Source organism: Sminthopsis crassicaudata, chromosome 3 (assembly GCF_048593235.1).
Source record: "Sminthopsis crassicaudata isolate SCR6 chromosome 3, ASM4859323v1, whole genome shotgun sequence".
Classification (NCBI taxonomy): Eukaryota; Metazoa; Chordata; class Mammalia; order Dasyuromorphia; family Dasyuridae; genus Sminthopsis; species Sminthopsis crassicaudata.
In genome coordinates, this window is record NC_133619.1 from 334,962,114 (window position 1) to 334,989,014 (window position 26,901).

At 35.4% G+C, this 26,901-nt stretch overlaps 1 protein-coding gene across 2 annotated transcripts in view; it reads right to left on the reverse strand.

The window, feature by feature from the left end:
- The window catches only part of OSBPL11 (oxysterol binding protein like 11), a 94,641-nt gene extending 71,541 nt beyond the window's left edge, over nt 1-23,100 (reverse strand). Inside the window, exons 1-2 of one of the 2 annotated variants that reach the window (XM_074301460.1) lie at nt 22,370-23,100; nt 5,358-5,426 (exon numbers count right to left, since the gene is read on the reverse strand). In XM_074301460.1, the coding sequence (XP_074157561.1) occupies nt 5,358-5,426; nt 22,370-22,536 (236 nt within the window). In that variant the 5' untranslated portion in view covers nt 22,537-23,100. The remainder of the gene's footprint in view (nt 1-5,357; nt 5,427-22,369) is intronic. The other variant, XM_074301461.1, reaches the window with a different exon arrangement.
- Nucleotides 23,101-26,901: the final 3,801 nt, after the last annotated feature.

The following is a 26,901-nucleotide window of genomic DNA, read 5'->3' on the forward strand; positions in this document are numbered from 1 at the left end:
ACTTTTGAACAATGAATGATTTCTATATTTTTGAGAATATAATTTTATTTGGAAAAACTATTCTTAATTTTTGAATCATAGAAAAACAAGCTATGGGTTAGATGCAATAGCAGTTTGCCAACTACTGCTCTAGAAGAAAGAATTAGAAAAAATTATTGTTCCAGAATAAAGCCTTAGAAGGAAAAGTAGAGGAGGCCTTGAGGTAACAGTGTTTGACCTATATTCAGAACTCAGAACAATCCGAGTTCAAACCCAGTCTCAGATAATTAGTTTGTAATATTGGGCAAAATCTCTCTTAGTTTTTTTTTTTTAAATATCTGTAAAATGGCAATAATTATAGCAGCTAACTCTGTTGTAAGAATGAAATAAAATAATATCTGTAAAGTACTTTGCAAAACTTTGGGTACTAAACCCAATTATTGGTATTACTACCAATAATGATGATGGTGTTGAAGATAAAAAAAAATTTAAGTAAAAGAGACTGAAAATTAGAATGAACATAAAAGAACTAAAAGACTGACAACAAGAAATGGAACTACACAAAATAGAATAAAATGTAGGATGAACTCCAAATGTAACTGAACTCCATGAACATCCTAACTTAAAAAAAAAATAATAATGAATTAAAGCTGTATAGATTTTTAGAACCAGAGGACAAAGTGAAAATAAAAAGAAGCTGCTTGGGCCCTACTGAAACCCCCAAATTAAAACTTGTAGGAACGTCAAGGCCCAAATCCAAAGATTCTCTATCAAAGAATACTTTGAATTGCTAGAAAGAAAAAATTCAAGTACCATGAAACCAAAGTGAATATCGCAGAAAAACTCAGCAGCTACCACTATCAAAGGAGAGGAAACCTTTGGAAAAAAACATTATAAAAGGCAAAAGACGTATGTCTTACAACCAAGGTCCTGACACACCTGCTTCTGGGCTGCTATTTGGCTCTGGTCCTTCCCAGAAAGAGAAAGAGATCTGTCCAGTCTGGATTGCACTCAAAAATTCTGTTGACACCTTCAATCAGGGTTTCAGCCAGGGGAAGAAAAGAAGTTTAGGGAGTAGAGAAAGACTCCCATTTTACAGTTGAGGAAACTGAGGCAGACAAGCTTAAGTAAACTCTCTAGGTTTATACAGCTAATTAAATTACCTGAGGGAAGACTTTAATTTAGGTCTTCTGATTCTATGCCCAGCACTCTATTCATTGAAAGCTAGCTAATATAGATCTATAATGATTACTGAATGATAACTGAAAGAAATATACATAAATTTCAAAAGTGTATAGTACCTTTATTAAAAATTAACCAAGCAAAAACTTCAAAAATAAATGCAATACACATAAATATTAAATGTATCCTTTACTGACCACAATAATTATACACAACAAAGGGTCTTTGAAAGAAGCACTAAAACTAGCTATCAATCCTAAAGAATTAGGGAACCTAAAACAAATTATAAAAATGAGAGATAACTACATCTAAGAAAATGAAATGACATACTAAAATGGTTGGTAGCCAAGGTAGTTCTTATTGGAAAATGTATCCCATTGCTAGTCAGAAGTTCCCCAAGATTATTAATGACTGTGGGAAACCTGCTTTATAAGCTGACGTTAAGGGGTGGGAGAGAAAAGAAAGGATGAAAACCATAGTTCACACAATAGGTTTATTTTGGGCAAGTTACAAAGTTACTCTAAGGAAATTCTATAACAGCAAAAGGTATAGAACTCATATTTTATATGTGTGCTTCTTCTGGTTATCAAATTTAGGGTAATAAACCATTAATGTTAACATGGAGGGCTCTATATTATAGAGTCCAAAATTATGAGGTTAACTTGCACCTTCAAATAAAAATGCAAGAGGAAAGACAGCAGAGGAAATGGTTTCTTTCAGGAATAAGCAGGTGGTATGGGCAGTGATAGAAGTTACAATGAATTATCCTTTGGTCATGATTTATCTGTCACTACCCAATTACCTGAAACAAAAGTGGGATTCGAATTGTTTATTATACAATCATATCTGACTTTTCATGGTCTCATTTGGGGTTTGTAAAGATATTTTAATGGTTTCCTGAGGCCTCAGGGATTGGGAGAAAGGGGGAAAGAACAGACCCCATAGGTCAAGCCAAGTCTAGAACCAAAATTTCTTAGGAGCAACAAATCCAAAAAAGCAGGATTAGAAGAAATCTGAGTGGCACAGCATGCTTTTAAGCCAGAGAAAACAGTAAAAAAAAAAAAAAAAAGATCAGGAGTTAAATCATTAAAAGTAATTCCTCTGTGTCTGATATATTCTGCCCCCTTTCAATATCATCTTTTTATTGTATACATAAATGTTTCACTTCCCCACCTCTCTGTATTGATGTATGAGCCTGTGAGTATATTGATACATATGATAAGATTCCTTGCCTTGTTAGTACAGTGGAATTCCAGGATGCCAGATGCCCCTCTTAAATGTATTATAATTTTCATAGAAATAATAGAAATAATGAAATTATGAGGATACAGAATAGATAACATAACTAAAATTTATTTAGCACTTTAAGATCTTAAAAGACTTAGAATTATTTCAAACAATATCATCTGATCATCACAAAAATTCTGTCAGAGAGATGTACTATGTACTATTATATCCACTTTACAGAGGAGTAAACTAAGATTCAGAGAAGTGAAGTAATTCTCCTAGCGTCACAGAACTAGGAAACATCCAAGTCATGATTTGAACCCAAGTGTTCCTGATTCTTAAGTATAAGACTCCTTCCCATGTACCATATTGACCCGCTAAACATAAAACAAAAAGTCACACAATTTCAGGAATAACCTTTTAAAGATTAAAGAATTCATAGTACTTTATTTATATTGTTTTCTATTAGATGTTTCCTCTAGGTACATACCAAAATACTGTTAAGTCTGATTTCAGCCCTCTTTTTGTTTATGGTTCCACTGATTCTCTAGTTAGCCAAGTAACAAATCTCAGTAGACCTTAAATTTTTTCTCTCCTTTCCCTACATATTAGAACCCAGGAAACACCACAAGGATTGTCCATGTTCCCTTTTCTCCTCTTGGCTAGACGTTGACTTTTTCCACCTCCGGGGAACTCATCTGACTCTACCATTCATGCCCATTCTCCATTTTTCCCAATAATTGTATTTGAATTTTCTTTCTGTATTTCTAGTGTTAAGTACTGATCCATAATTTATACAAGACATTATAAAGAAATTATAACAATATAACAACTTTGATAGATTTATGAATTCTGATCAATGTAATGATCTATCAACTTATGATATTATGTATCATGACTCCAAGAGAATTAATGATGAATTAAGCTACCTACCTCCAAATAAAACAGATCATGAAGATGATACAAACATTTTTGGACATGAACAATTCAAGAATTTGTTTTGCTTGATGATGTATACTTGTTATAAGGGTTTTGTTTTATTTAAATGGGTATTCACTTTCACTAATTCATTTTCATGTAAAAACGTCATTAAACCTTTTTAATTATTACAACTTTCATGTTGTCTTTCTTTAACTCAAGTATCAGTATTAGAATTAGAGGGAGAAGAAACCAATTATTCTTCAGAGTCATAAAGTTATTGGGGCAGTGATTTATTCTATTCTGAGGGTATGAAGAGGTAAAAAATGAAAAAGACACTACTGTAAAAAGGAGGAAAAAAGAAAAACCTGATATTTCTTGATATTGGTATTTCTCAAAAATAGGATGTGCAAGAAGATTAAATAAATATGGAAGAAGATATAGGGCAGTATGGGTGTCAAATAAAATGAAGTTTTCTGAAATGAATGAAGGCAGGCTGAACACTTGCACACACAGTTTAAAAATATACAAAAGTAAACAGGGAAATAAGTGAGGATGGGACAAAGGATTAAAAGAAGACAAGGGGAGGGGGAAAGGAAGGGAAGGGAAGAATCTAAAAGGATATCTTTTTTTTTAATTAAAGCTTTTTATTTTCAAAGCATTATATGGATTATTTTCAACATTCACCCTTGCAAAACCTTGTATTCCAAATTTTTTCCCTCCCTTTTCCCCACTCTTAAAGGAGTGTCTTAAATTGCTTCCTAGACAATAGGAGAACAGTGAATTATTTTTTGGTGTGAATAGAATAGAATATTACTGCACAATAAGAAGTTGTACCAGAGCAATATAAATTAATGATGAAGCAACCAATGCTAGAACTATTTATATAGGTGCAGCAAGAAACAATTTATACAAGTAAAGCAAGAAAAGCCAACCAGCTTTGAAAGACTTAACTCTGACCCAATCAATGATCAACCATGTCTTTAAAGGACCTAAGATAAATTCGCCTGCTCTGACAGAGGTGAGAAAAGTACCAAATCATTTTTTTGGTCATGACTACTGGAAAGATTCATTCTGCTTCACTAATTGTTAAAAAGGATTTTATTCTGTTGTCTCTCCGTTTTAAAGGGGGAAGAGTTAGGGAAGGAGAAGTTAGCAATATGATGCCAAAAAAATAGAAGAAAAAGAAGGAAGTCCAGAAGGAAACAAAAAGGGAAGACAGTTCTGAAAGTAAAATGTAGGCATTATTGTACAATGAAACACAAACACACACACACACAAAATAGAATGATTTAAATTCCTAAAAGAATTCTCTTTTTCTGTTTTATATGTGTGTATGCTTGTGTGGTGTGTGTGTGTGTGTGTGTGTGTATGTATTGATATAAGATTATTAAAATATAGACAAAAGCATTTGCAATGAAAAGCTCTTTAGAAAAGACAAAAATTTGAGGAACTTTACAAATTTTTTGAAAAAAAAAATAATTCTCTCTTTATTTATAAGAAGATATATGGATTATAAACCATTTTTACAGATGAAGCATCCAAATGTTGCTACTTAATCAACATGTCAGTCTTTCAGTAAAAAGTTTACAGAATTTAAATTTGTTAAAGTTGTTATAAATAGTTGGGAATATGAATTGGGAATAATTGGGAATTCCCAGAAACAGACAAAACATTCCCAATCCAAAAGAATAAAGTTACAATAGTAGAACAATAAGCATTTGATTATAAGGTCTTGGGTATAGCAAGGCCAATTCTTTCCTCCTAATTGTCCCTTATTAATATCATCACAGAAGTGGTTTTTCAGGGAGGAAAAAATATGTAGGTATGTAAAATTAGTGCAGCATGCAAAGTGTTGCATAAAGATGGCTAGCATCTGATCTCCATTAAAAATACAGTAGAATGCAAGAAAATGATAACGGAAGACTTACCATAACATCATTAAAAATGGCATTCCATGACCATTAAAATATGTAAGAATCATCAGTCCCACTATCCTTTCCATTATTCTGCTACCTTACAAGAAAAAACTGATACAAAATAATACTTACCGATATTGCCAGCCAGTGACAAGATTGGTATATTTCATCAAATAGCCACAAACATTTTCCATGTGATCACTGTTTCAAAAATAAGAAGAATTAGTCATAAAATGGTGAAAAATCAAAATAAATACCAAGAAACATACTATGCAGTTGTGAAAATAGATGAAGTCAGCTGTACTGTTTATAAATGGCTCAATGATAGAAAAAAATGTATAGTCTTAAAAAAAACAAATAACAACTACCACCACTAGGTATTTAGTTTAACAAACCTTATAGCTACAGAATTCTACTTACTCACCATTTTTCAAACAAAGATATATTAATGAAATGCCTTATTTAAAATATAGCAAAGGTAAACCCATGTCTTTTTTGTTGTTGTTGTTCAGAACTCTAATTTCACTGGTGGAGAGAATTCTTACTAAGGAAACATTTCTCAATGTAGATCAGAAACTGTTGTGCAAACAATAGTCATAAAGAGTTGCCTAACTTTTCTGAAAAGTGAAGTACTGAGAGTTACAGAATCATTCTGAGTCCGAAATATAATGTGAATTTGAGTCTTCCAGACTACCCTTAATGCTTTCATATTAATGTCAATGCTAAATTAATAGAAATTAAAACTTTCATTGGTCCTTAAATAAGTTCTTACTCTATCAGAAACCTCCCCTCTGCTTATAAAAAAAAAAATTTGTCGTGCCTTTATATATTACTATGTTTTTTTCTATTACAGGGGTTACTTCATTTATTTTAGCCATTTAAATCAAGAATTCCAAATAAATAGGGTTGTCAACCCTTAAACTGTCACCAGGCAAATATAAGATTTCTACTAGCAATATTATACTGCAACGAAGCTTCAGTTAAAAGGCACTCAGAAATAATATAAAATATTTGGGAATTTATCTGCCAAGGTAAAATCAGGAACTATATAAGCAAAACTACGAAACACTTTCCACACAAATAAAATCAGACCTAAGCAACTGGAAAAATATCAAGTGTTCTTGGATAGGTCAAGTGAATATAATAAAGATGACAATATTCCCTATCTATTTGTTTATTCCCTAATCTATTTATTTAGTGCGATACCAATTTATTTATTTAATATTCCCGAATCTATTTATTTAGTGCTATACCAATCAAATTCCCAAGAAACTATTTTACTAAACTAGAAAAAATAACAACAAAATTCACCTGGAAGAACAAAAGGTCAAGAATTTCAAAGGAATTAATGAAGAGAAAAGCAAATGAAGGGTGGCCCAGCTGTACCAGATCTAAAACTATTATAAAGCAGCAGTCATTAAAACCATTTGGTAATGGCTAAGAAATAGAGAAGTTGATCAGTGGGAATAGGTTACGTTCACAGAACAAAAAAATAGCCAATGACTATAACAATCTAGTATTTGACAAACCCAAAGGCCCCACCTTTTGGGATGAGAATTCACTATCTGCCAAAACTGCTGGGAAAATTGGAAACTAGTATGGCAGAAAGTAGGCATAGACCTAAATCTAACACTGTATACCAAGATAAGGTTGAAATGGGTTCATAATCTAGACATAAAAAATGATATTATAAATAAATTAGAAGAACATAGGCTAGTTTACCTCTTATTTTTGTGAAGGAGGAAGGAATTTGTGACCAAAGAACTAGAGATCATTATTGTTCATAAAATAGATAATTTTGATTGTATTAAATTAAAAAGTTTTTGTACAAGCAAAACTAATGCAGATAAGATTAGAAGGGAAGCAATAAACTGGAGAAACATTTTTACATCCAAAGGTTCTGATAAAGGCCTTATTTCTAAAATATAGAGAGAATTGACTCATTTATAATAGTTCAAGCCATTCCAACTGATAAATGGTCAAAGGATATGAACAGAATTTTCAGATGAGAAATTGAAACTATTTGTAGTCACATGAAAAGGTACTCCAAATCACTTTTGATCAGAGAAATGAAAATTAAGACAACTCTGAAATACTCTACACACCTGTCAGATTGGCTAAGATGACAGGAAAAGATAATGATGAATGTTGAAGGGGATGTGGGGAAACTGGGACACTGATACATTGTGAAGTTGTGAAATAAATCCAATCATTCTGAAGAGAAGTTTGGAAGTATGCTCAAAAAGTTATCAAACTGTGCATACCTAATGATCCAGAAGTGTTTCTACTAGGATTACATCCCAAAGAGATTTTAAAGGAGGGAAAGGGGCTCCCATGTGCAAAAATGTTTGTGGCAGCCCTCTTTGGAGTAGCAAGAAACTGAAAAATGAGTGGATGCCCATGAATTGGAGAATGGCTGAATAAATGATGATTTATGAATGCTATGGAATACTATTGTTTTGTAAGAAACAACCAGCAGAATGATTTCAGAGAGGCTTGGAGAGATCGATATGAAGTGATGCTAAGTGAAATGAGCAGAACCAGATCATTATATACAGTAACAACAAGACTATCTGACAACTAATTGTGATAGATGTGGCTCTCTTCAATATTGAGATGATTCAAACCACTTGTGCAGTGATGACGAGACCCATCTACACCCAGAGAGAGAACATGGGAACAGAGTATGGAACACAATATAGCATTCTCATTCACTGTTGTTATTTACATTCATTTTGTTTTCTTTCTCAGTTTTTCTTCTTCTTCCTTCTTGATCTGATTTTTCTTGTGCAACAAGATAACTGTATATATATATATATATATATACACACACATACATATCTATATACACACACATATATACACATATACATACATATAGGATCTAATATGTATTTCAACATATATAACATGTTTTGGACTACCTGCCAGCTAAGGGGTGGGGGGAAGGAGGGGAAAATTTGGAACAAAAAGTTATCAAGGGTTAATGTTGGAAAAATTACCCATACATATGCTTTGTAAATAAAAAGCTTTAATAATTTTTTTTAAATGTTAAAAAAAAAAAAAAAGACAGCTAGGTGGCGCAGTGGATAGAGCACCAGCCCTGAATTCAGGAGGACCTGAGTTCAAATATGATCTCAGACACTTAACACTTCCTAGCTGTGTGACCCTGGGCAAGTCACTTAACCCCAGCGGGGGGGGGGGGGGGGGGGGGGGGAGAAAGAAAGAAAGAAGCAGAAAAAAAAAAAAAAACCAAAAAAACAAATGACAAGCTTTCAGAAAAACATGGAAAGATTTATATGAACTTGTACAAAGCAAAATGAGTAGAATCAGGAGAACATAATATAGAGCAATAGTCAATACTATGTGATGATCAATTGTGAATGACCTAGTTATTCCTAGCAATACAATCCAAGACAATTTTGAAGAAAAATGCCATCCACCTCCAGAGAAAGAACCAATGGAATATGAATGCAGATAAAAATAATTTTTTATAATTTTAGCTTTATTTTTCTTGCTATTTTAAAATCTGTTTTCTTTCACAATATGATTTTATGAGTTTTACATGACTGCATATGTATAACCTATATCAAATTGTCTACCTTTTTAAGGAGGGGATAGAAGGGGGAGGAGGAAAGAAAAGATTTGAAATTCAATAGGTTTTTATGTTTTTTTAATGAATGTTAAAATTACATGTCATTGGGTAATAAAACTCTCTTAAAAAAATAAATTGAGGGCCATAAGTCAAGAAGAGTTAAAGCCTATAACAAAATCACAGATGCAGAGCTGAAAGGGACCAGATCATCCAGTCCAACCCCTTCATTTTACACAGAAAGAAATAGAACTCAAAGACTTCTTCAAGGTGAGACAAGTGGCAAAGCCATGATTTAAATTAGAATTTTCAGACTCCAAATTCTGAGCTCAAAAGCCAAAGATTAAAAAAAAAAAAAAAAATTACATTTATTCCACTAAGTAAAAAAATTTGTCAGGGAAGGCTGAATACTGATAAGTAGGCCTAATGACAAACTATTAGATTAGAAAGCTTGGGTAAAAAGGGAAAAAGAAAAGCAATGGTCAATAATAAGAAAGACAAACATTTTTAATAACTTTTTATTTTACCAAATACATGCAAATTTTCAACATTCACCTTTGCAAAACATTATGTTCCAAATTTTTCTCCCCCCTCCTTGCACCCCCTCCCATATACAACAAGAAATCCATTATAGATTAAACATGTGCAACTGAAAGAAATATTTTCAATCACTATTATAAATCTAGGTAATTAATTTTTATAACTATTTCAGATTTTTGATTCTCCAGTGCACTTGATATTAAAGCTAGAAACTCAAACTATCCCATTTCTGGTTATCTTTTGCTTTTTCTGCAGTTATATCCTATTCTTTGGGAAATATTGCAATGACTGTGTGGTCTCATCAGATTTAACAATCTATTTTGCTTAAAAAATATATAATAAGTTTTTAATTAATTTTTTAAATCTGCAAATGTCATACTTATTTTTCTAGAATTGGAACATTTCTTCTTTCTTAAGTACACAAGAATATTCACCTTCTCCCTTCTTAACCAATTTCAAAATATTTTAGGTTGAAATTAGTCACCTTATAGTAATTACTCTTGAGATCAATAAGTAGGAAGTAGCCACTTATCCCTTCCCAATTCCATAGGATGTATCAACATAGCAAAAGTAAACTTATATGCCCAATATACAAAACTAAAAGTTTGACATGCTTGATAACAATAAAAACTTCTGAGAAGTATCAAAAGGCTCAATATAACGTACTATAAATATAGATATGTCTGTTGTGAGCATCAAGTATGAATTGAATATGAAGGTAAACTGTTGGGAAAAAAATGTTTTGGGGGGTTTTTTGGACTCCTCCTTAACTTTGGACAAAAGGAAAGCAAATTAGTTGGCTAAATAGTCTTGAATATTTAGGTAGAACCCAGTTATTTCATAACGGGGCTAATTGATTGTGGGTAAATATGGAATTAAAAGAGATATCTAGGAGTTTAATTCACAGAGCCAAGAAGGCAATTCCAAAATCAGCATGAAGTATTCTGGAAGTAAAGACACTATTCTCACTAAGCCCAACGAAGTGTCCTTTAGATCTAAAGGCAATCAAGATGATTTTGTTAAAAATAAGATCTGGAATTAACTCTAGTTTGAAAGTCTAGGTGTCCCCACCACTCATTCCTTTGTGGAGGTACAGGTCCATAGGAACAGAACAATTTTAACTTTAAAGAACAGAATTAAAAAAAAAAAAAAAAAAAAAAAAGAACAGAATTTCCCATCTGTTTTGATGACTTCTCCCCCCCTCTTCTTTTTTTTTTTTCCTTTAAAAATATTTGTCATATGGATAGCTGTTTGGGAGGAAGATAGAAAGGACACTGGGAGAAATTTGGGTGATATAAAAAATAAAAATATCTAATAAAAATATATTTTTTAAAAAGCAAAAGTCTAGATTATCAACTTCCTGCTTTAGGTAGAAAATCAGAAAGTGAAAGTAACAAGGAGTCAGCTTTTTCTATGAAAAAGGGAAATTCTCATATTCAGTTTAAGGTTGATTAGATGGCTTTCATAAACACTTAAAATTACCTTATCTTACTGTATTATTTCTGAATCCGTAATGTGGATTTAGGTCATTAAGTCCAACTTCCTCATTTTACAAATAAAGAAATAGTTACTGAAAGATTACATGATGTGACGAAAACCAAGAGAAACCACAAAGCAGAGATTCAAACATACCTTTTTTTTTTTTTTTTTTTTTAAATCAACCTAGTAAAGCAGGGAGTAAAAATATTGTACTGAGGAAAAATTTGTACCTAGGTTCTCAGGTTTTCTTCAACTCTGCCATAAAGTAACTTATATGATGTTAAGAAAAGTCATTAAAATTTCTAAATCTTAGTTTTCTCACTTCTAAAAATAAGAAGTTTGGACTATGACTTCTAATCTAAGGTCTCTCTCAAATCTAAAACTATGAGCCTCAGATAAGAAAAACCTCCAAGAAACTGCAACAATCAGATGACAGTTGGGCAAAAGGAACTTTTACAATTGGATATGTACAATTTCTTGTTATAAAGAGGTGGAAATAGCGGATACCAATCTTAAATGTTACTTTATACTTTTTTAATAAAGTGATTTACTTCAAAATTCCACCTTTAACAATCATGTGACTAAATCTCTTTGGCCTATTTTAATAAACAGACAAACTCATTTACAAATAGGCTTTTCTCTGCAAATAGTCTTATTATCATTATGATACTAACTTACATTCACAAAATTTTCAAACTTACACTGTGCTTTAAATACACTGCTCAGTACAAAGCATGGCTTTGTGAGATCGATGGTACAAGTATGACTTTTTATTTTGTAAATGATTTATGTATCCTACAACTACATTACTATTAAGCGTCAAGACCAGCTTTTGAATCCAGGACTAAGAACTCCAAATAGAGTGTTATTTCCACTGCACTATGTAGATTAGCATACGAAGGGGGGAAAAAAAAAGTACAAGAGAAAATGACTCTGAATACAGTAAGCAAAAGGGAGAAAGAAAAACTGCATTAAGAAATTTAATCTCTGTGTAGAGCAAGAAAAGATCATACTGCAATTAAAAATTACTTTGATGAGCTCTGATTTAAAGCAGAATATTCTAAAACCAACCACTCAGATGCTTCATCCTTAGTGAAGACTTCAAATGTGACTTCATCAATGCAGATACTGCTTTCTCCAAAAGTAAAATTATAACTTATTCACAGTTTCTTATTGTTATTCTTTTTCATCCCTTCCAATAAATCCTCTATTGGGAACCCATTCAATATGTTAAGGGACTTCTAGTACTCCTGACATTGTTATCAATACTAATAAACACAGCAAGCTGTCTATTAATCTAACTTTTTTTTTTTATTATACATCTCAATGATAGAAAGATAAAAGCATTTTAAAGTACTTCCTACATTCCAGAGACTAGATGATTACAACCCTTATGTCATTATTCTAATGTTATTTCTTGTTCATAATTTGTTGCATGCTACACATACCTACTATACTCCTCTCCACTGATATTCGGATGATCCTCCATAGTAATTCTTGGAAACTGAGTTCAACTACGAAAGGGAAGAGAGATATATAGCAATAGTTTGTGGAAATGGTAGAGTCAAATGAAACATTTAAGGATAAGAGAATGTGAGATCACTTATAGGCAACGGGGAAGGTCCCAGTGAATAAAGAGACTGGAAATTTGTTAGTTTAAGAAAAAGGAGATCTTTGTGAACTCCCAAAAGAGTCAGGATGGAGAGTTAGCCTTAGCAAAGAAAAGAGACATTTTCCTCAGAAACTGGACTAAAAGAGTGGGAAATGGCATCAGAAAGTTGTGAGAAATAGAAAAGAGGAAGCTTTCTATTCTGAGTAAAAGATGAATTATGATTTTCATCTTTGAGGATGAGGAGAGATGGTGATGTGGAAGCTTTAAGAAAAGCTAAGAAGTTTTGTAATAGTCTCTGTGTGTACCTTAATTAAGGCATTTTTTGGTATGGTATTCAATAGCTTTATAAAATCTAGTACTAACCTACTTCTTCCAACCTACTATACTGTCCTATACAAATCTTATATTCCAGCAAAACACACACTCTCTCTCTGTCTCTCTCTCTCACTCACACACACACACACACACACACACACACACAGTCTGTCTCTCAACTTGGTTCCTCACATTCTCTGAACATGGAACAGTTTCCCACTTTTTGCTACTTAGCTAAATCTTAACTAATAATCTTTCATAGTTTAGCTCAAGCACTACCACCTCCTAAAGAATTCCCTGACCACAAACCCTTCCTTCTTCTAAACTCCCATAGCTTTTATTACGCACACCACCTCTATAATGTTCATCTTTCTAGTTAAGCAATCTCTTTGTCTAGATTATAAATTTCATTCAAGTAAGAATAAGTAAAAGGTCTTTGGCTCATAGGACCATAAATTTGGAGCCAGAAAGAACCTAAGGCGTAATCTAGTCCAACTTCCCACTTTATAGATGGAATGTGAGGCTCAAGAGATTTGTCCAAGTCTGTATTGTTTCTGTTTTATTACACTATGATTTATTCCTCATAAGGAATTCTCAATAAACATTAGTTGATTTCTTAAGTTTACTGATTGTGAGTTTCATTATCTCATAAATACAACAGGTTTCTGTACATGCAGAGTTTTCAATCAGAGCCTAATCACAGCAAAATGCATGAGGGCCAACCTAAAACAGTATGCCAATAATAACTGCTTTATTTTGACTTACTAACTCCTCCTCATTATTACTTCAGTTTTAAAAATACATTAATAGCAAATTATATTCAAGATTATAGGTATTTTGGAAGTAAGGGGCAATATGAACAAGTACTAGGCTAAAAGTCAAAAACCTAGGTTGTTTGTCATAAACTAGCAGATACTTCCTGAATCCAGTTCCCATATCTGTAAAAGGAGTTAGACTCTTAGATGAGCTTCCTAATGATCTTATATTTATTCTCTGTATAAATTCCATACACAATTATATACAAACTTGTTCCTCCATTACAATGTGTAAATTCCTTGAGAGTAAGTAATTTTTCATTCTTTTTATTTTTATCCCTACAAAATGGCACACAAGTCTAGTAAGGTTAGTGGACATGCTTAGGAAATGCTCACTAATTTATAAACTGAAAAGTCCTTTCCAGTTATAGTAAGTCTCTCCTCCTCTTCACTGCCAAACTTTCCAGTGGGAACAGGGAGAAAAAGTCTATAACCATTATTTGTGTTTACTGGCTACTCATTCATACTCTTCAATCCCCTTCAATCTGGTCTTCATTACTCAAATGGTCTTCATTAATGCTGCCAATGACCTCTTAACTACCAAATTCAACAATCTTTTCCGAGTTCCTTTTTCTTCAGGATTGATACAGTGATGATCACTCCTTTCTCAGCACTTCCTCCTCCTTTGATCTCGTAACTGTTTTTTCTTTCTTTCTTCTTCAAATGCACCAAACAATATCATTTTGGTCCTCTTTCTGCTCAAAGGACCACAACCAAGTCTTTTCAATTCTGAAGATAGACAGCGTGGCCAGTGGAATCAGTAAAGTTGAGTTCAGACACTTCCTAGTTATGTGTCCCTGGCTGAGTCACTTAACTTCCGATTGCCAAAAGACACCCCACCCCCCCCAATGGAATCACAAAAGGTTGGATATGATGGAACAACTCTTCAATTCTACCTCTACAACATCTCAGCATCCAGCACTTCCTCTCTACTTATACAACACCATCTGTTGCCTTTCTCCTTCTTGTCTAAACTATTAAGATAACTGGTTTCTCTACCTCCAGCCTGATTTCCCTAAACTATAGTCACAGAGCTACCATATTTAAATAACCTTAATGAACAGCTCTGACCAAAATATGATTTCACTCAAAAAACTTGCTGTACTTCCCTAGTTCCCATAAGATAAAATACAAACAACTAAAATTTAAGGTCTTCTACAACAGCAGTTCTCAAATTTTTGAACTCGGAATCACTGAGATATCTTGCATGACAGCACATCTATGACCTATGCCAAACTGCTTGCCATCTTGATGAGAGGAGGAAGAAAAGGAGAGAATTAAGAACTCAAAAGAAATGTTTTTAATGAATGCTAAAAATGGTTTTTATGTGAAATTGGAAGAATTTGTTTAAATCACTGAGAATTTAAAATAATTTTTACTAATATTTACCACATTAGAATAAAAGCAATATTAATCTAAAATGACAATTCGTTACATGTTAAAAAAATAACATTTTTATAACAATTTTCAAAGATAAAAAAATACTCGTAATTGTTTCTGCCCTTAATCTACTGTAATGTTGTTTTAGTTGAATTATATAAAGTAAATCCAGTCTCACACAGATAGCTAACTAGAAAAAGGAAGAGTATTTCAATAGTCTTTTTCAGATAATTCTGGCTATTATTCTGTGCTATATCACCAAATTTTGACAGGTGGTAGTTTCCTAAAGATTAGTTACAGTGTGGAATCTGAAATCATATAAAAGAATTTTTCTGTGTTACATTAAAATCTTTTGATTTCTCTTGCATTTTGAATAGATCTTTTACATATACATGGTTTTGTAATACCATGCACTGGTCATTTAGAAAATACTGATTCAATGAGTTAAGCAGATCTTCAAAATGCTGATATTTTTCATTATATAGTATCAAAATAACACATTCCTTGATATCACCACCAGTTTCATCTGGTGACTTGAGAACTGGGAAACTGTCTGGTTCAAAATGGAACACACAGGTTTTCCAAATTTCTGATTTTCACTTGGAAGCTTTAAATTTATCATTAGCAGCAAAGATTATCAGTTGTTTTCCTTGAAGTGGCAGGCACTTTGTTCATCTTTCCAGGAAATGTCTGCCAAAATAACCCTAGTCTGAATAATCAGAGTTTGTCATTTTTTTTCAAGCAGAAATGATGTTTTCATGGGGAAAAAAAAAAATGAATCGTTCAGCTTACAATGCCACAAGTGCTTTCCCTTAGGACACCCATCATACTAAGATATGCAGCAGAAGTTAATTATGCATGCTTTCCATTTTTAGCACACCAAATGTTAAAAAGATATGTATTCAAGAGTCAAGATTTAATGAAATTAATCATTTCTATTGCTTCATGAAGTCCTTCTTAGATGAAACTGATATATTTATTTTACTTTGAGTGCATGGCCATGTAGTTTGGTGCCTCCAGCCTGATTATGTTAAGATGCCACCATAAATCCAATACTTAACGTGCAACAAGAAAATTGGATTTACACACATATATTGTATCTAGGTTATACTGTAACACAGGTAAAATGTATGGGATTGCCTGTCATCTAGGGAAGGGAGTAGAGGGAGGGGAAAATTTGGAAAAGTATTCACAAGGGATAATGTTATAAAAAAAAATTACTCATGCATATATACTATCAAAAAAAATTATAATTATAAAATTAATAAAAAAAGAAAAAAAAAATAAAAAAAACCAAAAATTTTACTGAGAAAAAAAAAAAAAGATGCCACCATAAATATAAATGACAACATAAAACAGTGGTTCCAGATTAAACCAGAAAATTTAAAAAAATTTTAGCACTACTAGTATTTTTTACCGATCTCACATAAAATAATATTGTCAATTAATTGGTGCAGCAAGTCCAGCAACATCTGTAGATTAATCCATTTTACAATAAAAATGCTTTTCTGCAGACAAGATATCAACTCACTCTGCACCTAAATCTTAAATTCACAGGTCATATAGCTTCTGGCAAACTTATGTAAGGGTGAAAAGTGCAAATGTCTTCATATTAGTTTGAAAACTCTTAAGATCTGAGAGACTTCCAGGAAGTCACAGATCACCCTTTGAAAATAGTTGCTCTACAGCATGGCTCCAATCTTACTTCAAATGACTGTTCTTCACTTTCTCTATGTTCCATACCCATTTCCTCCAACTCTGTGCCTGATGAAATCTTCTCTTCTTTCTGCTGCTACCTTTGCCTACCAAGCAATCCCCAGTTGAAAGTGATCTATTCCTCAAGTTTTCTTACAGTATTTTTTCAAGATTACTCCTTTAATTTTGACATAATATACAAAAATAACATTTTCTTTTACTAGTCTATCTTTCCTTGTGGGCCCAAGACTGTATCATGTTCATCTATGTATACAAAGCACCTTAATATTATTCTATTATACACTAAAGGTAAATGAGTGTTTGCTAGACTGAATCATATTATTGTATTAGCTTTTCACTTAGATACAATATAAGAATCAGAACTCTGCTCAGTCAACCACATGATTCTATTCCAGCAATCTGGCATCTTTCCCCATCTTTGCACTATATTCTTTTAAGCCTTTTGCAGCCTTCCATGGATGGAACACAAGTTAACAATATCTAGACCAAGAAATAGTTACCTCTCACCATTACCTCAAAAGAAACTAAAGAATGTCAAGCAACTGGTAGGATTATGCTATTCCTATATACCTTGGATTTTCTCAATAACTACAATTTACACAATGGTTTCTCCAACTATTATAAATAAAAAATGGAAATTGAATAAGCAGTATTTTTTTTTTAAATCAGTTACCCAAAAAAAGTAGAGTAGCCAAGACATACTGGCATCAGATTAGAATAGAACTAGATTCTAACTTCCTTTTCTTAGACTATGATTTTAAATATTTAGGATTGGCCAAGAAATTTTGGGAGATTACTTATTTTGAATTTTTCCCATTTTCTTCCTTTATGTTTTTACAATTCAAAACTTTTCTAGCATTTGAAACATTTTTTAAAAATACCTTTCAGTTAACTTCTGAATATTATTCATTCATTCTGCATTTATTTAACACTGGAAATATAGAACTAGAAAGAAGCAAGGTGCTCATATTTGAATGGAGGAAACAACATATATATTGGAAGCAAATACAAAATAGATTTTCATTCTAACTTAGGGATATACTAATCAAGTAATGGTCTTTTCTAAGATAGAACATGTCTACAATTCTAAGAGAGCAACATTCATAAGATGAGGTCTTCTACCAAGCCATTTTAATGCCTCTTTGTGTTGTGGAAGTGACCCTGGGTTCTTGGGGCCAACCCAAGAGAGTACAAAACCTCAAGAGTATCTCAGGATAAGCCTGGTGACACAGAATGTACATGTTTTCTAGGCTCCAGTTGAGCTAAATTCAAAGGCTAAATCATCATCAGGACATTGGCCACTATGTAATTGATTACCTTTAGCTACAGCAATTCCTAAAAAGTACAGTTGTTGCAATCTGCAGTAACATAAAGTGCTTTCAGCAAGGAAACTATGTATATTCTAAAGCAGTAATGGCTCATAGTAACATCTTTACCTGTTGGAAGAAAATCTAGTAGCAAAAACTGAAAAAGTTGCCCCCAAACCTCATTTATCTTTTTTAGTTTTATTTTTTACTACATTTCTTTTCTTTCTTTCTTTCTTTCTTTTTTTTTTTTTTTTTTTGCTAAGGCAATTGGGGTTAAATGACTTGCCTAGGGTCACAAAGCTAGATAGTGTTAAGTGAATAGGGCTAAATTTGAACTCAGGTCCTCCTGACTTCAGGGCTGATGTTATATCTACTGTGCCACTTAGCTGCCCATTTTTTTTTAATTGCATTTCAAGTTTTGAACTATCCCCCTCCCTCCACCATTTGACATTACTTGTGTGTGTGTGTGTGTGTGTGTTGTAAATTTCTATTTACCAGATCTTTTCTTTTGGAGATTAACAGTATCTTCCTTCATAGGTCTTTTGTATTTGATTTAAATATTTATAATTCAGAATAGTTTAAGTTGTTCATAATTATTCTTTAAACAATATTGTTATAATGATGTTCTTAATTCTAAAACCTCATTTATCTAGGAGAATTAATTCTACATGTTTTCCAAGTATTTTAAATATTTAACTTAATAAATTTTTTATTCTGAACATTTTCAGTTGGAAACTTTCTAAATTTGTAAATGTATTATGTAGTAGCCTGTCTTATTAAACAAAGGGCACAGGACTTAATATTTTCTTTATAAATATCCACTAATGGATCAAAGCATAGTATTTTCACCTTTCTCATGCTTTCTTCCCCTTTGGTCTGATTTTTCTTGCTCAACATGACAAATATTGAAATATTTAAAAGAATTGCATATATTTTACCTATATCAAATTGTTTGCTGATTTGGGAAGGGAAGAGGTAAAGAAAGAAGGAAGGAAAAAAATGAATGTTGAAAGCTATCTTGTACATGTATTTGGAAAAATATTATTGAAAATTTTAAAAATTTTAAAATAAATATCTACTAACAAAGCTAAGTTGTTGCAAGGATTATTGGAAAGATAAACCAAGAAGATCTGGGTTCACTTCTTGTTTGTGGTTCATATGTTTACTTTCTTTGAGCCTCAATTTCTTTACTCTTAAGATTATCATTATCTCTAATACCTGTAGTACCTACTTTAACCTGGTTATGAAGCTCAAATGAGGTCATATAAAGCATTTTGCAAACCTTGAAGCACTATATAAAATATTAGCAATTGTTATTATTACCCTAAATATTCAGATCACTTTTTGAATGTCTTCAAAAGCACACTTGCCCATAGAGGAATTCCTTACAAGATCTCCATTTTGGGAAGAGGCCCAGGCCAGCTATCATTTTCCTCCTGGCTCTGATTTCAGACTCTGGACTTGGATATCATTCCTCAAGATTTCTATTTTCCTCTTTCCTTCTTCCCCATCCCCTTTCAGCATCCTTGTGATTGCTGTCTCCCTTTATTAGAATGTAAGCTCTTTAAGGATAAGCACCTGCCCCTGTTTTTCCTTGGATGTGAATCCCCAATGCTTAACAGTGTCTGGCATATACTAAGTGCTTAATAAAAGCATGTTGCTTATCTGTCTAGAAATTCTCAGTGATCCTAACTGAGACTAATATTAGACACTAATAGTCTAGAATAAGGGACCTACTTTTATTTTTCCAAATTTTTTGTTTTTTCTTTCCTGGAAAGCTGAAAAAGCTTTTGATTCCCTAAATCAAAAATCTCTCTCTCAAGATCTGCATCATTACACTGTGCAGTAATAACTCAAATCAATCTCCTATTTAGTTTTCCATAACTTTTCAAATGTTTATTTTTTATGTCTAACAGCCTTTCCATCCCTCTCTTAAAATCTTATAATTCTAATATGATGATCCCCACCAGTGCATCTCCAACTGTCTATTGTTATTTCAAAGTGGATATACTATAGACATCTCAAACTCAAAACATCCCAAACTGGAGCCCTCCAAATACAATCATTTTGGATTTGACTTCTTTGGCCCTCTAGCAGAAAATATGCACAAAGTAAGTTTATTGACCATTGATCAATTTGTTCCTCAAACCCAGCCCACTCTTGAATTTCCTCATTTCCACTGATGATATCAATCTTTCAGTCACCTGGTTTCATATCTGATTCTTCACTCTTCCTTATTTCATATATCCAATCAGTGGCCAAAACTTGTAATTTCTAACTTCATAACGTCTCTTCCATTGGTTCCTTTCTAATCACTGTCCTAGTTCAAGCTCTTATTACTTCTCTCCTGGAGTATTGTCATAGCTTCCTAATTGGTGTTCTTGCCTAAATCTCTCAATTTTTCAATCGATCCTTCCCATAGCTACTAAAATTAGTTTCCTAAAATATAGATCTGATGATGTTATTCCCTGATTTAGTAAACTGTATTGGCTTTCTATTACTTCTGGGATCAAATATAACCTTTGGCCTTTAAAGGTTTTCAGAACAGGGTTTTCAACCTATTTTGTTATATATTAATCCTCTTTCATTCTGTGATCCAGATAGATTGTTCCTGAGACACTTATTCTTGGTTATCTTTGCACTTAACCAAAACAACTCTTGCTCTTTGCTTCTATCTCAATACATTTTTTTTTGAGGCTCAGAATAAGCGCCACCTTTTATATGAGGAAGTTCCCTAGTGCTAGTGACAGCACAACCCTCCCTTCTACCCCTATCACTTTTTCTATGTTTTGTCTATTATGATAGAATTATCAGACCACTAGATCTCACGATCTTGTTCCCCTCAAAATTCTGCTTAAGTGCTACCTTTAGTATAAAGCCTTTTCTGATCATCCCCAACAGCTACTACCCTCCCCCCATAAATTTAACTTGTAGGTGTGTGTGCGCGTGTGTATGTAAAAGTTTCTTGAGGACAAGTTGTTTTATTTTTATCTTGATATCCTGATCACGTAGGCATAAGCCTGTCATATAGTAGGTGGTTGATAAATGCCTTTCAATCCATTGATTCATATTTTAAAAAGGAAACCTGTGGAAGTAAGCTTGAATACACATCAAATAAATGACAATAAAGTCGTAAGTGAAAGACTTATTTATACACTTTATACTTTTGTGAAGCTAGACCTTTCCAGGACTTGGTTGACAGAGTTGGATTTAATGACTTTCCAAGTTTCTTACAACTCTAAGCTTATGATCCTCTAACTGATTAAAGTGTGTGATTTTAGTTCGGTGACTTATGACACTATTTCTAGGGCTCAGACCTTGTGTGCTTACTTCCTGGTTTGCATCTATATTTTAGAGAATGGATTTTTGCCACAAGATTGACCTCCATTTAAATGGAATGATAATACATCTGCTTTCATAATGAATTCAAAAATAATTCTTTTCCAGACTATAATCATTTTGGATTGTTTGGGCTTTACCTATAGTGAATATTTACTACACATCTTCATTTGAAAGATAAGTCTGCAATGATAAGAGCTACTATCTATAGATGGCAAAGCACTTTACATATATCGTCATTTTATCCAGACAACCTAAGAAGTAGGGAAAGGTAAATTACTTTCCCAAGCTAATTAATAATCACCTGAGATAGGATATGAACTGAGGTCATCCTGATTCCAAATCTAGTAATTCACTACAACAAAAAGCTGAATTCTCTAATGTTTAATTTGTACGTACACATACTGAATGACTGAAATGGAACCATTTAAGACTCTGAAAGTGAGCTAGCTGTAAATGTATCTAGACCTGCCTATATGTGCAAACATGTATCTATACAGAAACATGCATACTCCTCCCACTCAAAATCTTAATTCCCTTTCATAATCCTATTCGAGAATGTTAGAATCGAGGAAAAGGCTTGGAATAATAAACACCACGCAAGCTTAAAACTCAAAGGACTTGGACTTCATTTCCTTAAAAACTAAGGCAATCATTTCTGCAGGGGTGATTTACTGAATCAATTCATTTCGAATAGTGAAGATGATTTATCCTTCACCCACCCAGAGCTTCAGAGCCAAGGGCTTCTCTCGCTGCTCCAGGAGTACAGACCAAGGGCAAAGTCCCTCAGCCTTTTTAACTTTCCCCACCTCCCCCGGATCCATTGACAACAAAGGAAAAGCTGAAGCCCGGCCACCGGCCCATTCTCCGGAATCTCTGCTAAGCTCCGCGGAGGTGCCGATCCCCCGATCCCACAACTCCACAGCCGGCCCGAGCAAGGAAGACCCCGAGCAGGAAACCTTGCGGCTGAGACTGACAGAGGTCACCCCGAGGTGCGGGGTCAGAGGCGGGGATCCGAGTGGCCCCGGCGGCCGCGGAGAAGGACGTACCTGTACTGCCAGCCCTTGGCACTGCTACTTCTGCTGCTGATGATCCCGCCGCCGCCGCCGCTGCTGTTGCTGTTTTTGTTGCTGAGGGTCGCTGCTGAGCCCAGGCTCTCCAGCTTCCCTTCACTTTCGGACACTTTCATGGCGGAGCCCGCTTCTCCTGCCTGCATGGTCACTCGGAAGCCCACCACCACTCCCGCTCCGAGGGGGAGGCGATAATACTGCGCTGGAGGTGTTGGGGGTGGGGCGGGGCTTGTTCTTTTTTGGGGTGGGGGAAGGGAAAGGAGGGGAGGTCTTTGCTTTTAGTTTTTTTGGTTGTTTTTTTTGTGGTGGTTGTTTTTAAGCGGCGGGATCCTAAAGGGATGCTCCCCAAAAAGGTTGCCGCAGAAGGACTTGGCGGCCGAAATAGGGACCACCCTAAGGAGAGGGAAACTGAGTCCTTCTAGGAAGCGACATTTATATAAAAAAAGGTGGAGTTAGGGCAGGACCGGTGGGAGGGAAACTTCCCAGGGCGATTAGGGCAGGGATGGGGAAAGGGGACGAAGCTATCCAAAAAACAGGTCTCCCTGGAGAAAAAAACAACCTCCGGACCCGGGGGGCTTGGGGACATATTTCAGGGAGGAACGACAGCTTCCTCGAGATCTAAGAGGGCGTGTGGGGATGCCTGCCTTGGGCTCGGCTCTATCCGCAGGCTTGGAGCGGCCAAACCGGGAAGGGAACCCCGGAAGCGAGGCGGGAAGTGGGGATGGGTGAGGGGCGGGGCAGCGAGGGGGTCGCACAATCTCCCGCCCGCTCACTCCCGCCCGGGCTGAGGGCGGGGCGGGAAGGGGCGGGGCCAGGCTAGGCAGGTGGGGGCTGAGTTCCTCGAGGCGGGGCTGGGGGGGGGGGTAGGAAAGAGGAGACGCCTCCTCGACCTCTCCCGCCCTCCCCGGACAGCGGCGGGGGCGGGGGCGGAGGAGGAAGACTCCCCGCTTCCGCTGTAGAATCCCCGGGCGTCAGGGGCCGGACAACTGCTCCGCCTACTCGGTACTGTCCCCTCAACTCTACTCCCGCCCGTCTTGCCCACTTTGCCTCACCCCGGGCCCAACGGTCTCCTCCACCCTATTCTCGTTCGGCGCTTTCCCTTCCGGGTTAGCGTGAGCTCACTTCCTCCCGAATGTGAAGCGCCTGGCGCCATCTTGAAAGAAGGCAAGAGGGAAGGGAGAGTGATTGGCCAGGAGAGCTGAGGTTGTAGCGCGGCGAAAGTGACGGATAAAGAGCTGGCTTCTGAATGCCAACTTCTTGCCTCTTGCGTTATCCTGGACGGCCTGCTGGGGCGAGAATCAGCCAGACATGAATTCAAATCACTGAGTGATAGCAAGCAAATCACTTTTAACTCCCTGAGCCTCAAGTTTTTCCCCCTTTCTGAAATGGGGATAATATCATCCCTCAGGGAGAGGGGAAATAAAGCTTTTCTCAGTTAAAACGCTGTTGTGCAGGTTAGCTGCTTTGAAGAGGTCTTTTTATTTCCCGGGGAAATTGCAGAACCATCTCCAAGATGTCCCTCCCTAGTACATCAGTGAAATGACAGTATCCATTCAAAAAGGGAAGGGGGCACCAGAAGAATGGAAAGACCTCTGCTGTGCATCAATGCCTTGGTCTCATCAGTGTCTGACCGTGTGAGCTCCTTGAGAGAAAGCGTTACTTAATTCCTGGTATTGTGGCGCGAAGTAAATGCTTCCAAACGCGAGGAGGCCATTTTCCATCTTGGAACAGCATTTCGATGCATAGCTGGTCACAGGGTGAGGGTATTTAGAGGTGGAAGATCTAATCTAAGCCCTTCATTATAGAGATGGGAGGACACACAGCATCTAAGAGTTGAAAGAGATTTTGGAGGTCACCCCGTCCTCCTTACAACCCTTCCCGAGGGTCTCCCAAGTCATTATGAAAGTACAAAAACTTTAGAGATAATGGATCCCAACAATTTCCCAGCACTTGGAAGGACCAAGTTGTTTCTAGACCAAGCCAGAAGCATCAACGATATAAACCAGCAAAAGAATGGCAAAAGTTGTCAGTGGCTCTAGTACCAAGTAGAAGCAGCACACAAAAGTTCCCCGACAAAAGGGAGCACACCCCAACCTTACTGTTCATTGATTGGGTGAGTTATGAAAAGCATACAAGTCCAGGAAAATAACATGTGCTCCATGCTTTAAAATATCTCGTCATGGTAGGTGCTATTATCCCCATTTTGCAGATGAGGAAATGGAGGCAAGCAAAGGTTAGATATCCTGCTCAAAGATACAATTAGTATTTTAAGCAGGATTTGAAGTCACTTCCTCTCTCCAAGCACAAGCATCTATCCATTGTGTGACCTAGCTGCATTTTAGTGGCCCTCAGTGTTTTCTTCCTTCAGGGGAACTATAACCCTAACTTATGATATTTGAAGTTTGGAAGAACGTATGTAAAACCAATGAGGAAATGGAAGTTCTTGAGAGGAGTAAGAACTCTTTTGTCTATGTATAGGTCTGAATGTTTTATATTGAGTTGTATTTTGAGATTTAACTTGGGTTAAAGTGAAGCACTTATAAGTCATTGAACAGTTAACAAAAGGAGCCCTGATACAGAAAATCTGTGCAACAAGAATGCAACAGCACTTAGTTTTTCTTGATGAGTTTCTCCTGGTCTTCGCTTGGAAAGACCTTGGTCTCCTGGTCAACAAGTCTCAGGCTATGATTTATGGCGTGGTTTTCAGACATAGACCAGGTCGGAGAAGCCCCCAGCTTTTTATTTCCTAAGGAGAATGTCATTAAACGATGAGGAAACTGCACAAGGGATGCAAGAGCTGGTCAGGTCCCAGGAACAGCTTTGTTGGCTTTTAGGGAAAGTTAATTCCTATTTCGGCAAAAAGCACATCCTAGTCATCTCATAGGGGCTACATAAAGTCTATCTAGTTCAACTGAGTGCTTGCAAGACCAAGAGCTCTACCTATTCTACAGAGACTTAGACATAATAAAAATCTCATATTTCTAGGAGAAGCTTGGGGTTGGGGAGCATGCACCTTAGGGGTTTTATTTTAAAATGCCTCCAAGATAGCACCTAGTATATGGAAATGGGCTGCACTGAAATAGAAATATAATACAGCTACAGCATTTCCTTGACCATACCACTCAACTTTGAGGGGGAAAAAAAAGTGAAGTTAATCTGGTATGATTAACTATACTTCCCTAAGGACTCACAAAATATTTTCTTAGTAATGTGTTGTAAATTTTTCCAGGAATTTAAGTCAGGCTCTTTGATCTACAACTTCCATATTCAGACAGCCTCTTCCTTTTTAGAAAATTGGGCCAACATCTGCCCTTCTCTCAATCTAAAAGATCTAAGGTCTTTCATACTTTACTAACAGCAGCTCATCAGCACATCTGCCAGCTCTTTTAGTACCTTATTTATAGTACTATTTCATTCAGAGGTAGTCCTGCTCCTCATTTCATGGAAAGAAGTTAAATGCTTCTAGATGGTTTTACTTGTCTTGGATTTCTAATGCCTGCAAACTACTTTTTCTTCTGTCTTGTCCAATACAAAGATGATTATTCTTGGAAGACAAAACAAAAATAAAATAAAGTTCAGCCATCCTACACATTATTTTCATCCCATTCGTCCCTAGAAGCAGAATTACCCGCTTTGATCTTCCTTTTACTTCTTAGCATAATAACAGAGAATTCTAACTTAATGTTGTCAAAGGATCCTAGAATTATAGATTGAGAGCTGGAAGAGGCCTTTTTATTAAACATTTACTATAAGTGCTAGATTAAACATCCAAACATAATGAAATTATTCATACTTGCAAGGAGCTCACTTTCTAAGGAAGGGAAAACAAGTGTATATAGGCATAAATCAACTAAATATAAAGAGAATATAAAAAAGTATGAAGTGTTAAATATAAAATCATATATAGTTATGCGTATATAGATAGAGCCATCATGGCTTCTAATGAGGTCTTTAAGACTGAGTATAAAAAAGAGAAAATAAGAGGATCTAAGACAGAAAGGAACACCCAAAATTAAGGGTAGTGAAATGTGGATGCCCAGCTAACAAAGGCCATCCAATCAAACACTCTTACTTGAGGTTCAGACTGACTTACCAAGAGACACATCAGTGGCAGGAGCCAAGATTCCAACTTGGGTCCTCAGTCTCTAAACCTAAGTATGCCCCCTTCTCTGTTCCCGACACTTTCACCATTTTGCTGCCTCATTCCCCTCACACCGGGATTATTGCAAAATAATCCTGCTGGTGATTCTTTTTGCCTCATCTTTCCCCCACTCTAATCCATCATTCATTCAGCAACTAAAGTGATTTATCTAAAAATAAGACGTCCAATCATGTCACTCCCTTACTCAATATATTCCAGTGACTCCAGAAACAAACACAAAATACTCTGCTTGGCATTCAAAGCTCTTCATAATCTTTCCCCCTTCTCCCTTCCAGTCTTCTTACACCTCATTCCCCAGCACATACTTGTCAATCCAGTAACATTGGCCTCCAGGCTATTCCATTGAGAT